This window comes from Salvia hispanica, chromosome 1 (genome assembly GCF_029641045.1).
Source record: "Salvia hispanica isolate PSC_SH4W2 chromosome 1, Shi_PSC_v1, whole genome shotgun sequence".
In the NCBI taxonomy this organism is placed as follows: Eukaryota; Viridiplantae; Streptophyta; class Magnoliopsida; order Lamiales; family Lamiaceae; genus Salvia; species Salvia hispanica.
The window spans coordinates 51,626,688-51,642,318 of record NC_142692.1 but is presented as its reverse complement, the minus strand read 5'-3'; the positions used below and the strand labels follow the sequence as shown (position 1 = coordinate 51,642,318).

The following is a 15,631-nucleotide window of genomic DNA, read 5'->3' as shown; positions in this document are numbered from 1 at the left end:
TTATCCCATGAAACTATCATTTTATTCCATATCCCATGAAACTATCATTTTATAATCTGAAACTATCATTTTATCAAGGGCAATTATCATTTTTTCTTCTGAAACTATCATTTTCTATATTTCAATGAGTTTAAAAAAGCAGAGAGGGAATAACTTGTCACTTAAGTAGAACAAAACACTATTTACAAAGTATCATTTTATCATTTTCAGAAACTATCATTTTATGCACCCAAAGTATCATTTTATCAAGCAAAGGCACAATTTCTACATACAAAAACACAGAGACACACACAACAACACACACAAAAACACAGCAGCAGTAGCATCAGGACACACACAAACAAACATAAAGTATCATTTTATCCCATGAAACTATCATTTTTTCATTCAGAAACTATCATTTTATCCCATGAAACTATCATTTTATTCCATATCCCATGAAACTATCATTTTATAATCTGAAACTATCATTTTATCAAGGGCAATTATCATTTTTTCTTCTGAAACTATCATTTTCTATATTTCAATGAGTTTAAAAAAGCAGAGAGGGAATAACTTGTCACTTAAGTAGAACAAAACACTATTTACAAAGTATCATTTTATCATTTTCAGAAACTATCATTTTATGCACCCAAAGTATCATTTTATCAAGCAAAGGCACAATTTCTACATACAAAAACATAGAGACACACACAACAACACACACAAAAACACAGCAGCAGTAGCATCAGGACACACACACAAACAAACATAAAGTATCATTTTATCCCATGAAACTATCATTTTTTCATTCAGAAACTATCATTTTAGTCCATATATCCCATGAAACTATCATTTTATAATCTGAAACTATCATTTTATCAGAAACTATCATTTTATCTACATTTAAACAGATCATGCAAACACATAGCAACACACAGAGCAAAACACACATAAACAAAGCAAAACACACACCAGCAGCATACATTGTTATGCATGAACGATATTGTATAAATATAAGAACTATCTACACTAAAAAACTACAGAATCTAAAAATAATCGAGAAAATCATCAGCAAAATGATAAATCGATCAAAATCAAAAGTGAAATAAGTAATAAACTTCATCCAACCTTTCTTCGATGAAAAAACTATGATTTCCTTCGACATATTCCAGAATTGTGATGATTTTTCTTTCGATTCGTAGGGTTTCAAATGCGATTCAGAGTGTTTGAGTGTTTCCTTCGATTCGTAGGGTTTGAAATTCGATTCAGAGTGTTTGAGTCTGAGATGAATTCAGAGCGTTTTCTTTTTTCCCACCAATTTTAAAATTGAAATGACAATTTTGCCCTTAATATATCCGAAAATGATAGTTTTATTTGATAAAATGATAGTTTTGTTAGATTAAATCTAGACCACATATTTTAAAAATGTGTGGTGGAGATTTAGTTATAGGGTTATCACACAAATTGGGGTTATCATTATAATGCACCCCTATAGGGATATATTCAAATCCTTTTCATATCTTTTGTCCTTTTTCCTTCTTAATCATAGCCCCACGATTTTGTCATCTGACGGTTAGATTAATGCCACGTGTCATTTAATAATGCACATTTTCATTCTAATAATGCACAGCGGCTAATAATGCAACATTATAGACTAATAATGCACATTTTCATTCTAATAATGCACAGCGGCTAATAATGCAACATTATAGACTAATAATGCATTGATCACAACCATCCAATTCAAGGATCCAAGGGCTGAGATTAAGAAGGAAATAGGACACTTAGGGTGCAAAGGAGCCTAACGCACCCCTATATATATATATGGTTGTGATCAATTGAGATTATTTAGACTAATTGAGAAATGAGATGCAATATCAGCCCCTCATTTTTATTAAATGAGTGGTCCAAATTTTGCCACCCAATAAATATTTTTAGATTAATTTAATATGAAAGGGTATAATGGTCATTTCGTATTTTAATTAGGGTTCTTCAGCTTGTGTCCTTCAACCACTCATTCTTCAGCCACTCATCCTCCCAAAACTCGCCTCCTAACTCAGACGAGTCCGACTTGACCGTCACCAGCTCCTTCCTCACCGGAGTCGCCGCCGGAGGTGGAATCCTTAGCTTGTCGTCCGACGCCTCGAGCAGATAGCCTAGATCCGGCCGCGATTCGCCGAAATCCGACGCCAATTCGACGATTCCTTCCTCTAACCCCTCCGGATTCGCCGCTCGGCTGGTTCTTCTGGCTGCTCACGCACATCCGGCGGCGGAGGAGAAGATCCTAATCGAGCTCTGCACGGTCCTCAAGGAGTCTCGCGGCGGCGAAATCACCAAGTGACTCGCCGAGGTCGTGCACCTCGTCATGGAGCTCTGCGAGGGAGGAGAGTTGTTCGACCAGATCAGATCTCTCCACATCGATTTCCTAACTTTGTATTCACAATTTAGCGTAGGTGTATTTTCAGTTTCTCTCTCAACAATTGCTAATTTGATGCTTTTCTGTTGCTGTAATTTTAATGGAGATGTAGCTAAATGCATTTAGATATGATTGGATAATGAAAAAAAAAAAATTCTTTGAAGAAAATTGGGTAATTAATTGCGCATATATGATCCGATCCTTAATTTGGAAATCATATTCTGGTTTGTGTTATTTTCCCCCAAAATTCGATAGTTTCAGTAATTTTGAATTCCCTTTATGATCGGTTGCTTTTGATCCGTGATTTGGTGATGGTAGTCGGAGGAATTGGATTATCAATTGTGTTGTTGGATGTGAGTTGGATTAGGAAATTATAATGCACTCTAGGTGTTTGGGAATAATAATGCACTCTAGGTGTTTGGTAATATTCCTCAGTTGGGAATTAGTTGTTAAGAATTAGATTCAAGTTTTAGCTATCTCCCTTTTTTAATGTCAACTACGCATATATAATGTCAACTAAATATATAATCTATATCAACTACATTTACAATTCATGTCAACTACACACATAATGTCAACTAAATATACAATTTATGTCAACTACACACATATAATGTCAACTATGTGTACAATCCATGTCAACTACCTGACTATTGATATGTGAATTTTAAGTGTTATTTTTTAGTTGTTGACATTTTAATACGAGTTGTTGACATTCGATATTCTGGCTATTGATATGTGAATTGTAAGTGTTATTTTTTAGTTGTTGACATTTTAATACAAGTTGTTGACATTCGATATTCTGGCTATTGATACGTAAATTTTAAGTGTTATTTGTTAGTTGTTGACATTTTAATACGAATTGTTGACATTCGATATTCTGGCTATTGATATGTGAATTTAAAGTGTTATTTTTTAGTTGTTGACATTTTAATACGAGTTGTTGACATTCGATATTCTCGGTATTGATATGTAATTATAAGTGTTATTTGTTAGTTGTTGATATTTTAATACGAGTTGTTGACATTCGATATTCTCGGTATTGATATGTGAATTGTAAGTGTTATTTGTTAGTTGTTGACATTTTAATACGAGTTGTTGACATTCGATATTCTCGGTATTGATATGTGAATTGTAAGTGTTATTTTTTAGTTGTTGACATTTTAATACGAGTTGTTGACATTCGATATTCTCGGTATTGATATGTGAATTATAAGTGTTATTTGTTAGTTGTTGACATTTTAATACGAGTTATTTTATTGAATGTTGAAGATTTGAAGATTTGAAGATTTGAAGAATGTTGATGATTTGAAGATTTGAATATTGAAGATTTGAAGATTTGAATGTTGTAGATTTGATGATTTGAAGATTTGAAGATTTGAATGTTTGAAGATTTGAATGTTGAAGATTTGAAGATTTGAAGACTTTGCATCTAGAGTTTTAGAGAGGATTTTAGAAAATGATTTCAAACACAATTTAATGAAAAGACAATTATACCCCCGTGTTGACATAATGTGATAGTTGTTGACATTAAGTTAATCTTGTGAATTAGTGGCTGAGATTGCATCTCATTTCTCAATTATGCCCAAAAATCTCATCCTAACAAGACCCTATATATATATATATAGGGATGTATTAAGATGACAACCCTCTTTATTGTAACACCATACCACCATTTTAGGCCATTGGATCTGAAAATCGTGTGTTTGTCATGCTGCCACGTGTAAACACACGGAGGGGTAAAATAGGAAAATTCTAATTTTACGTTACCAGATTGCAGTGCTGTTCATTGAATATTGCAGTCTTACCACAACAATATTGCAGTTTACCACGAATGCAATATCTAATACAATAGACTGCAATATCTAATATAGTAGACTGCAAACCCGTGTTTTTTCACGAAACTTAATCCTAGGCCTCCATAAACGAGATCTAACGGACTATATTGGTGGTATGGTGTTATCCTATCTATGGTGGCACCATAGTGCACCCCTATATATATAGAGTCCCATTATCCACAAATTCACTCATAAAGACCGAACCACCGAACCCTACCAAATTAGGGCTTTTAGATCTAGTTTTTTTATGGATAAGATACAGAAATTTATAAATTATTTTCGCCTTCATCACGAGCCTATTTTAATTCATCTGAAGGTAAATAAGTCATACTAACATGTTACGAAGATTTAACTTCGTTCCAGAATATATTACTTCATTCTAGTAGGTTTTTACTTCATTCTAGTAGGTTTTTACTTCATTCCAGTACGTAAATGTGGTTTCGCCGTCGCGTGCCGTTCTTTCTCTCTACAATATCTATCACCAACGCCATGGCGCTAATATGGTTTAATAAACACATGGAATAATGTAATAAATTATTGGAATGAAGTATGTGTAGAAGCATTTGAAGTCCTACGGGAATGAAGTAAAAATCTTATCCAATGAAGTAATAACGTTTCTGAATGAAGTAATAAACTCACTTGAATAAATTGCATTTTTAAATGTTAATCAAGCAAAAACCCACGTCAATGAATTTGAATGAAGCATATGTTGAATCATTTCAAAACCTATTGGAAGCAAGTAAAAACATGTTGTAGTTTTAAGGTATTACGTACAGAATGAAGTAATAAACCTATATAATGAAGTAAAATGAGCTTGTAATGAAGCCGAAAATTTTTTCACAGCAGCACATCTCATCAAAAAAACTAGATCTAATGGCCCAGATTTGATCTCTAGTTCGGTCTTTAAAATTGATTCGACATTGATCACAACTCTCTCTATATATATATATATATATATATATTCAGATTTAGTACAAGAGCCGTTTCTTCTTTTCTTTCTCCATATAACATTTAATGTAGTAGTTATCTGATTTGGACTCCAAATCCAATAATTATTTGTAACAAGAATACTTAGACGTAGGTGATGATGTATTAGCAGTTTCTATTTGAAGACATAAAAATAAACTAGACCAAATTGCAAGGTTGCTTTAATTACACTTTTGAGGCACATGCAAGGTGATTGGACGAGAGAATGGCTTAGCATTGAAGAGAAAGTGGTCCATCTTAGATATAATGAAGAGAATAAGGAAAACAAATGATCGAAAGTAGGTTAATGTGGGCTCGAAAATAATCAGACAAATTAATTAATTAGCAAACAGTAGGTTGAGTTGTACAGTTTAACTCTCTAACCACTTCATCCAACTCCCATAATAATGCAACCAGACACCTCATCATAGTGAATATCATTTTATCTTCTTGTTTACGCACACATATATATAGGGTTTCACTCACTATTAATGTAGCCTATTGTTAGGGTCACATTTTGGTGAAGTAGTAGTGTGATTATATCTTGAGAATATTTTGTTCATATAAATCTGAGATTTAAGATAATGAGAGGTGGGCGTCTCGAAAGATTTGTGCTCATTCCCTTCTCCATCCGCTGTGATTCCGAGTCAAGCGTTGCTCTTGCTGTCGCCGCCACCGCCTCTCCTAAACAGCCCAAAACTAGTATCATCCCTCTCTCTCTATGAAATTACTTTGTTAATTTCATCTAAACTGTTTGCATATTGTGAATTCATTTCATTTTGATTAAGTTGGTTGATTTGCAGGAGGAGTTAAGACCGGCGATGAGAGCTTGAAAATGAATAGCACTATTAAAAATCAGATTATTTCAAAAGCGGCATTGTCTGAAGGGTTACAAAGATTAATCAGACGCGTCTCTCAATTCTTTGGTAAGTTTTCTAAATTTAAAATTTTATGTTATGGAATTTAATTTTGTGATATAATGGCCATGCTTTTCATTTCAATCAAATAATGCAAAAAATTTAATACAGTATAAAAGTAGGGTATCAAAGTAGGCTTAATATAGGGTAGATGGCAATGAGAATTAAATAAGTTAGGCGTCGAATATTTCCATAAAATAAATGAGTTCGGTAAGTCTCGTGACCTAAAATTTGTCGTCTTAGTAAATTATTCCTTTTTTGTGCTCTTGGGTTGGGAGCCATGATACCAAACCCACGACTCTATTACTAAGTGAGTGTGTGTGGTGGGGCAAAAGCAAATGCTACTCTTAGCTTTCAACTACAAGTACCTAATTTAAGCCCTTAATTAATTTATGCATTTTTTACTAATTTAGGCCCTTAAGCAAATGCTATTTCTAGTGGTTTGAAAAAAAAAGGGTGAATACAATTATATATAGGCCCTTAATTTACGCATCTTTTAATGATTATGTTTGAAATTAATTTGAATGAATAGATTGTAACGAGTTAATGGAAATGAAATGAATTTAGTGAAGGTGACAAGTCATGTACATATGGCGTACAAGTAACATGCATATTTTGTTGGGTTAGTTGAGAAATTAAATAGTGGATTTTGTGGTTATGAGTATAGTGTACAAGGAAGAAATGGAGCAGATGGAAAAGGAGATGGAGATGGAAATAGGGTTTCCAACAGACGTGAAGCACGTAACGCACATAGGATTAGATGGATCAACGACGACGAGCAGCTGCCTTAATAATTGGGAAAATCTCAAAGCTTCCGAAATTCTTTCATTTCCTTCCATTTCTTTGGAGCAATTCGAGCTTGCCATGGCTTCCCAATCCCTTTAATTCTTTCTCTGTACCATCACTTAATTTCTTTTTATTACCACTAATCACAATCTTCTCTTTGGCCACTATTCATCTTCATACATCTTATTCACTACTAAGAGTAACAAGAAAAAAAAATGGGGATCCATGTTACTCAAACCATATGTATGAATTACGATGATTAACATTTAAACAGTGACAAGAATATCTATTAGAAGCAACCAATTCCAATTCAAACTAGCTAGGATAATGTGGAGCCTCAGTAATAAATTTTTATGACAAGCACGAGCCAGAATTGCCTGCTTATCTTTATAAATAAGACAAAACACAAACAATATGCCTAGTTTCCGAAATACTTTTCAGCTACGAATAAAAGAAATTCCACTCATTATAATATTGAAAAGGCATATTTGAGAAAGAAGAAAAACCACTGAAGTAATGACATACTAAGTTTAGAGAGTACGTATATACTCCCTCTGTTCCATAGTAATAGGGGCGTTTTTCCATTTCCGTCTGTTTCATAGTAATAGAGTCATTTCCCTTTTTAGTAAAAGTCAACACATTTTTCCACACCTACTTTACTCTCTCTTACCTTTTTCTCTCTTCATCTCTCTACCTTTTTCATTTTCCACTTTATTATCTCTTTACTTAACTCACCTAACACAATTTTTTTTAATCTCCGTACCGAAAAGTTTTGCCTCCATTACTATGGAACGGAGGGAGTACTATAATAGGTAAAATTGCCTAAAAATCACGAATTAGTTTAGTTAAATTTTGATTTATTTCTTTAAAATCAGCTAGAAAAATTATAAAGTTTGAATTAATTTGTTCTCAATCATCATATGGTGAAACATTCAAGTCACCTATGTATAGTATATTGTTCACATTTTTTTATCATTTTTTTTTATAAATAGACAACATTGTTTAATTCATCGGCCTTAACATTCATGTATTATGATTTTTCAGCTTACAAATCACATACGATTTCACAACAATAACAATATATGGAAAATTGAGAACAAATCTAAACTTCATATATAGTTTTATTGATGGATTTTCAATATTGCGGGATAAACAATAATTTGATTAAATTTCATGATTTTTTATTTGCAATTTGTCATGTATTACGGACTTAAAGTTGTGCTAAATAGTCATGGTCATCCACACAAGATTATATTAGTAAATTTAAAGTTGTGCTAAATAGTCATGGTCATCCACACAAGATTATATTAGTAAATTGAAGTATATAATTTATATATTAAAATATTAATTATAGTTAGTGGATAAATTAAAATGAGTTTATTAACCTCCTATGTTATTTTCATTTTTTTATAAGAATTCCCTCTTCTCTTAGTAATCAAATTTTGAACTAAATATATGCATTAATTACAATTTATATTTTCAATAAAAGTAAAATATAATACACTAATCTTTTACACGAACAATATTTTACTTCTACTCCACGAAATATAGCATTAACGACGTATGACTATTTGGAGAAAAACTTGTTCATTCTTGTATATTCTCAAAGCTAAAAAAAACCTGACAACTCAAATAACTAATTGGAAAAAAATCAAAAAATGTGTAATAGCAATTTCTCAGCTTTGTATGATATACTACAATGCTAACCAAACAAAATATTTCGTATACAAATAGAAACTTAAAGATGAGAATTTCCACAACTCATTCAACCAACTCACAAAAATTTGAAATAATATCCCTTCTACTCTACACAGTATAGTAATTATAACATTTCTCTCCTTTTTTTTCTTTCTATTTTTCTGTTTTGCAATTCTTCCTCCTAACTCTATGCTTTTTTTCTTGCTTAATTATGATCAAATCTATGTATATAAATTGTTATAGCATATGCCCTTTTGTTCACTTGGCATTATTTCATCAAAATATAGAGTGAATCACTTAATTTTTTTTTTTTTTGACAATATCTCTTAAATTTTCTATGTGAATGGTTTGCAGTTAATTCAGAGTGACAATAATTCTTACTAATACTTGTTGGTGAGAATGCCGGAATCAATCGAACGAACAAGAAGAACAAATCGAATGAAAATGAAATCGAAACTTTATTGATAAAGCAGTAGAAACTGATCTTCAAAGATCACATGTACATTTCAGAGCTAGGGCGGAAGAGAAAAGAATTGGGTAAAAATAGAAGATGCAAATCCTTTTATACGGTGCCACTTGTTAAATCAGCACACAAGACTTACACACTCTTTAGGAATTCACACACACTCAGTTATGAACTCACACACACAGAGCATACAGAGACACGCACTAATCTTGAAGAAGAAAGAGAGGTTTCTTGGAGAAAAGGTATTCTCTTTTATTGATTGACTAACTACTCTAAGATACAAGTAAAACCGAGCTATTTATAAAGCTTATACAATCTGGTAACTGCTACCAACAGAAAAATAATCAAGAAACAAGAATCAAGAACTAGACCTAATAACTGCTCTTTCATTACAGAATAACTAACTTCCTAACGACTAGTTTTCTGATTCCTTCTTCCTTTAATTCTTCTAGAACTAGGACCTGAATGTGCACTCATTCTTACAATTTTGAACCCTTCGAAGTTCCCTTTGGATCCTCATGATCCATCTTGAAACCTTTCTTATTCTTGAATTTCTTGATGGTCAGACTTTCAGAGATTGGTTCCTGACACTTAGCATTTCCTTTCTGTTGCTCCTTGGCTCTCAAAGCCGATTAAACTTCCAACAAAGTGATGGTGCCCTCTCTTCCATATATGATGGCATCCCATCATAGGATTTTGGCAAAGCATTAAGCAACAAGATCGCCTTGTCGTCACCGATAGTCACATCGATATTTTCAAGATCATCAATGACCTTACTGAAATCCTCCAACTTCTCAAGAATCCCCTTATCCTCCAGAAATTTGTAAGAGTATAAGCGTTGCTTCATGAGTAGCCGATTGGCAAGCGATTTTGTCAAATACAAAGCCTCTAGCTTCTCCAAAATCCCTGTTGTAGTGGTCTCCTTTGTAACTTCTCTTAACACTTTATCATCGAGACACAAGACAACTGCGCCATGAGCCTTCGCAATAACTTCTACATTCTTCGCCACCACCTTTTCATCCAACTTCTTTTTCATCCGATTTACCCCCACTGACTAGCAGAGCATCCGCTAGCCCTTGTTGAATCAACATCGCTCGCATCTTCATGCGCAAGAGAGCAAAGTCATTCTTTCCACAGCCTCGAAACGAGATGCCATAGCTCGATCCAAATCCTCAACTTCTCAACTCAAACTCACTTCCCACAGACAGCACCACTTGTTGGTGAGAATGCCAGAATCAATCGAACGAACAAGAAGAACAAACCAAATGAAAACGAAATCGAAACTTTTATTGATAAAGCAGTAAAGACTGATCTTCAAAGATCACATGTACATTTCACAGCTAGGGCAGAAGATAAAAGAATTGGGAAAAATAGAAGATGCAAATCCTTTTATACTAGCTAACAAACAGTCATTGACCAGCCAATAATCATCGGCTCAGATTAGTCAGCAATTAACGACTCAGATTAGATTGATCAATAAGTTCATGATCCAACTATCCCTGAACACTCTCGGCCATTTTCAGTTGCACTCAACAGCCTACACTGCAATCCCCATTTCTACTTACTTCTTCACACTCTAGCTGAATCACCAGCTCAAATGAATGGCCAATATACAATAATCATCCGTATTCATTAACAAAATTTCATACTCCATTGCATAAGCAAATTAATTTATAAATTATGTTATGAAAGCAATAAACATGGATATTGTGTTTTGTCCACATAACAGAGGCAGACTCAATAGACCCAACTTTTCTGATCACAGAATAGAAAATTTGAGAATTATTGTAAACCTGCCTAATTCATTTATTTTGGCAACCTTATCAACATGCTCAATATCAAAAATGAGAGGAGAGGATTGCAGGTTGTTTTTGAGGGAAGAGAGAGTGAGTATGAATAGTGTTATTTCTTATTTATATAGAAGTCTTCAATTTCATTATTAAATTTTTGAGAAAAATAAGTGTACAGGGGAGTGATCAATTGCTAACTCATCATTTAATTGCTAACTACAACTAATTTAAGGTCATAGGATTTTAGAAAACGCGTGGTCTACAATTTTCCACGTGTAATTTTTATTTTTATTAATAAAATCAAAAAAAGATAAAAAAAAACTCCAAATTAGGGTTTTGGATAAAAATGTCAAAACAATGCTTTGAGAATGTCAACCCATTGCTTATATTGACATTCTACATGTATTATATTGATATATTTTATATAGTATGTTGACATTTCTGCTGTACGAAAAAATAAAAAAAAAATTGATTTTTTTTTCAAATTTTAACGTCGGAACATATGCATGTAGTATATCGTTGGAATCCTTATGAAATTATCTTTAATTTGATATATGTTATATGAATTTAAAGTTTTGGGATTTCTTTTAAAAGTTAGTTATAACTAAACATGTAGTTATTTGACATTAATACCCCTATTGATATTTTTTGGAATTAATCATATGGCCTTATTGACGTTTTTCGTAGATCGTATTGACATTTAGGGATTGATGATCTAAGCCCTTAATTTGAATATCTAATGGCTATTATTTAGTTATAGTTAGCAATTATGTATGAGTTAGCAATATAACACTCCCCTAAATGTACAAGTGTCACTAATATATTTTTGCACATCTTACTTTCTTTTCTAGATTATTCCACTATATTCAAGACAAAACTAGATGTCGCAAGGTCCCTTTATACTAATAAAACCGTCCCTAATTAATTAGTACTCCATAAAATAGTTTTTATTTTTGTAAAATTATTAATTTTCTTTTTTATCAGTTGATATGCTCGGATTTTGCACGGTTTTAAGACTATTATTTGGTCATTTTTTAATATCAAAGTTATATTATATGTTCATTATTTACATATTTTATCTATTTTGGTATTTTTGACATGGTTTGTGAGAAATATACATATTTGAGCCTAAAAAGGGAGTCAAAACGCGAAGAAGGAAATCTGGAGTTTCAGGTAGCGTTCGGCGACCGCAACAACACTTCCGGCGACTGCCGACACTCATCTGCCTGTTACGGGAAATCTGTGCATGGAATGAAGACACGCCCGGGGACCGCCGGGAAGTGCGTGGCGACCGCCACCAAAGAGTCAGAAGCTTCAGATCAATTGCACGGCGACCGCCGGCCAAGGTGCGGCGGTCCGCCACAAAAGAGCGGCGAGCAGATTTGCCCTAATTTCCTCTCCAAGATCTACCATATTTTACAATCCTTTGCCTTATTTGAGGAGCTCGAATTTCTCCCTATAAATACCCCCTCAAGCTTCATTATTAGGATCCTCTTTTTGCAACATATTTTCTAGAGATTAAAAGTTAGAGTGCTTCATTGTGCAAGGAGTTGAGGAAGGATTCAAGAACATCAAAGCTAACAAGGATTCAACCTTTGAGTTTTATTTGCTTTAGTTTTATGTTCCAATTGTTTTCCCTTCAATCTATGTCTTTAGGTTATTACATCATGTGTAACTAAATTCATAGGATTCTAGGGTTTGGTTATACAATTCCTTTTCTATTTAATATGTGTTTTGTTTTTACTTTGTTTCTTCCCTAAGTAATCAATAAAGCTTCATGATTGAGTTACACAATCTTGGATGATTTAATATAACTTGCTACATAATCGTGAGAGGAGGTTGACGAGTTAGATCCACTTAGTAGACACTACAATTAGCTTCCTTTAAAACGACACTGTTAATTGAGAGTGAAGACTTTTCAAGGGTCTTAGTAGCTTTTAGGAGTTACATATTTAGGATTGACAACCCTAATGTTAGTAATCAACGTTTGTATCGCATGAGCATAAACTAGGTGACTCATCCTATCAAAGTAATAATAACCGTGCTAGGGTATTGTAGTTGGAACTTGTACACTCACATCCCTGGAATTCTCTTATCTCTATACTTTTATCTCCGTGATTTATTTGCAATTAGTTGTTATTTGCTTTCATAAGTTCTTTGTTTTCAAAATTCTCAAAATCTTTCGGTTTTCCAAATAGTAATTGAGTTTTAGTATAAGGTAGCCAATTTGTGATTGTTTTCCCGTGATCGATATCCGGTACTGACCTTTAGTTATACTATTCCTACTTTGTATACTTGCAAATATTTATAGTGCTAATAAAAAGTGCATCATTAATTTCTCCCCAATTTATTTCTAATTTTATGATTCAATACTACTCACATTATACTTCTTATAATTAATTATAAGAATACAGCAATCCCCTTTAATTATTCTAATCAATTTATCACTTTTCCACATAAAAATAATCATTAAAACCTAAATTATAAACTTTATACACCTTAATTCTTTCAATTTTTCAATCGAAATAACAAATTCCGTCTAGGGTCATTTTTGAAATGTTGCATGAGCCGTTAACTGTGACCTTCCACCTTATAGGTACTTGCAATGGACACTCATCTATTGCTTAATTCTGCTTGGCAGATTGAGACAGACAATAGAGTACCATTCTTTTACCTTATTTTCCGATGCAAGCTTCACAATATAGTTGGGGCTGGTTTTGTAGCCGGGATTGGATATGTCCCAACTTCTTATACATTAGGATTTTGTGATCCGGATTACATGATATGGCCACATGTTTTGGTTGCTTTTAGGCGGGCCCACTGCTTTTAGGAATAGAATATTGACTCACATGCTTATGGAGGTAATTTTTTCAACTTTTCGCTTTCTCCCAGAAAAGCTAAATTTTCACAATTGTAAGCGCCATTTTTGGGCGCCTCTATTTTTGGCGAAAAAAGTTAAATTCCATTTTATGGCGCCATTTTAGGCTGTGACGCGGATCACAAAATAGAGCAAAAACTCTATATAAAAGGTTCATCCCTTTTATGCAAATCGCATTAAATTTCACCTCTGTTTTGTGTAGACACAAGTTGCAACTCTGTACTGATGGCTGAACCAAGACACAACAATGCTGCTATGCGCTTGAAGGGTGGTAGTCGAGGTGAGGCTATTCTTATTCCATATTTTGATTTCGATGTAACTTTTGCATTGAGTTATTTTTTGGTCCTATTAGTTGGGTGGAGCGGTGTGCCGCGTACTTACCCCAAGCCGGATCACACACGCCGGTGCTGGGCTGACAGCGAGGAGAGGTTTTTGCTCGCAACACTGAAGGAACTAGTCAGTCTCGGATGGAAGGCAGACAACGGGTTTAGAGGAGGCTATTTGGCAAAGCTGGAGGAGGCCATGCGCCGTGAATTTCCAACCTATGGACTGAGGGCTAATCCCCATATACAATCCAAAATTCATATTTGGAAGAAGAACTATGGTGCCGTGGCCCAATTGTTGGATAAGAGCGGTGTTGGATTCAATATCCATGGCGATTACAAGATAGACTGCGACGAACACCAGTGGGCTGAGATCATTAAGGTGTGTTACATTTAATTAGATCGAACATATGTACCCTCTCATGGGTGTATAGATGCCTTATTTAAAATTTAGGCATTAATTCAAGGTATTGCGCTCCTCTGATCACTCTGTTCGTTGTCTTTAGGCTGATCCAGGTGCCCGGGCGTTAAGGAACAAATCGTGGCCGTACTATGATGACTGGAAAGCTGTATTTGGGAAGGACCGAGCGACTGGTCTTAGTGCAACCGACACGGAGCGGGCAAACTCTATGTATATTCTGAACAGCGACAGTTGGCTATTGGGCAGCGGATATGGGTCCAACTATGCAGGTGATGATGTGTCTGATGAAGGTGAGGGGAACGACAGTTCCTCGCCGATTGGTGGACAGGACAGCATCTATAGCACACCGTCAGGTGGTTCGGACTCGGCTAAGGCTACTAAAAAGCGAGGAAGGGGGGATTCTCTGGATGGGATCGTGGATGTACTCACCAAAATGCATGAGGACACAAATGCTCGGCTGGAATATTTGTCTACTCGTATTGGGTATGAGTTTGACGTGACAAAGGCACGTAAGGAGCTGTTTGTGCTTATCTCTGCTATTCCGGGACTCACTCTTTCTCAAGTGTTCAAGGCATCTGACGCGATCCTCGCTAAGGGAGAACGTCTTGACTACTTTATGAGCCTACCCGAGAATGCTCGTCACGCGTATGTGTGGCATGCATTGGAGAATTATGTGGGTAATTGAGGTATAATGCTGAATGGTGGGTGGGTGGGTGTTCTGACTACTAGTAGTGAAGTTGTTGTTTAGGAACCTAGTCTTTTGGGCATATAAGTACCATTTTGGAATATATAAGTAGTTTTTTAGGAATATAAGTAGACTTTTGGGTATATAAGTATTGTAGCCGTATGAATGCTGATGTTTGTTTTGTATTATACCTTACTATGCATCAGCACCTTAGTTTATATGAAGTAATGCTCTGTGAATTTTCCATGTTTTATGTTGAGGGTTGCTGAATAATTCTTGCACTACAAAGCTTAAAAGCACCTCATATATTACAAACACAATGCAACAATAGAGTGGAAACATTCATAATAAGCAGTCTTACCAAAACGATACCATACTCAAAGCATACAAAAACAGAGCATGATTTGGTTCATACTTCACAGTCTACCCCAAATATTACAACTACATAATACTTAATTCATGCAA

At 34.4% G+C, this 15,631-nt stretch overlaps 2 protein-coding genes across 2 annotated transcripts; both read left to right on the top strand.

Annotated features, from left to right (window-relative positions):
* The first annotated feature begins 5,631 nt into the window (after nucleotides 1-5,631).
* On the top strand, nucleotides 5,632-7,069 carry LOC125223972 (CRIB domain-containing protein RIC4-like). The gene is made up of 3 exons (XM_048127297.2): nucleotides 5,632-5,904; nucleotides 6,006-6,128; nucleotides 6,787-7,069. The coding sequence occupies exons 1-3, from the start codon at nucleotides 5,787-5,789 to the stop codon at nucleotides 7,002-7,004; spliced, it is 459 nt and encodes a 152-aa protein (XP_047983254.1). The 5' UTR covers nucleotides 5,632-5,786; the 3' UTR covers nucleotides 7,005-7,069.
* A 6,876-nt stretch (nucleotides 7,070-13,945) lies between these two features.
* LOC125217909 (uncharacterized) lies at nucleotides 13,946-15,351 on the top strand. The gene is made up of 3 exons (XM_048119482.2): nucleotides 13,946-14,017; nucleotides 14,090-14,442; nucleotides 14,567-15,351. Exons 1-3 carry the CDS (start codon nucleotides 13,963-13,965, stop codon nucleotides 15,164-15,166), a joined length of 1,008 nt encoding a protein of 335 aa, XP_047975439.1. The 5' UTR covers nucleotides 13,946-13,962; the 3' UTR covers nucleotides 15,167-15,351.
* The last annotated feature ends 280 nt before the right edge of the window (nucleotides 15,352-15,631 follow it).

Excerpts from the sequence above, each read along its gene's own strand:
- LOC125223972 (XM_048127297.2), top strand. The coding sequence starts at position 5,787 with ATGAGAGGTGGGCGTCTCGAAAGATTTGTGCTCATTCCCTTCTCCATC. Across the intron at positions 5,905-6,005 it reads TCCTAAACAGCCCAAAACTA|GAGGAGTTAAGACCGGCGAT; the intron begins GTATCATCCCTC and ends GTTGATTTGCAG. Across the intron at positions 6,129-6,786 it reads ACGCGTCTCTCAATTCTTTG|TGTACAAGGAAGAAATGGAG; the intron begins GTAAGTTTTCTA and ends TTATGAGTATAG.
- LOC125217909 (XM_048119482.2), top strand. The coding sequence starts at position 13,963 with ATGGCTGAACCAAGACACAACAATGCTGCTATGCGCTTGAAGGGTGGT. Across the intron at positions 14,018-14,089 it reads CTTGAAGGGTGGTAGTCGAG|TTGGGTGGAGCGGTGTGCCG; the intron begins GTGAGGCTATTC and ends TGGTCCTATTAG. Across the intron at positions 14,443-14,566 it reads AGTGGGCTGAGATCATTAAG|GCTGATCCAGGTGCCCGGGC; the intron begins GTGTGTTACATT and ends CGTTGTCTTTAG.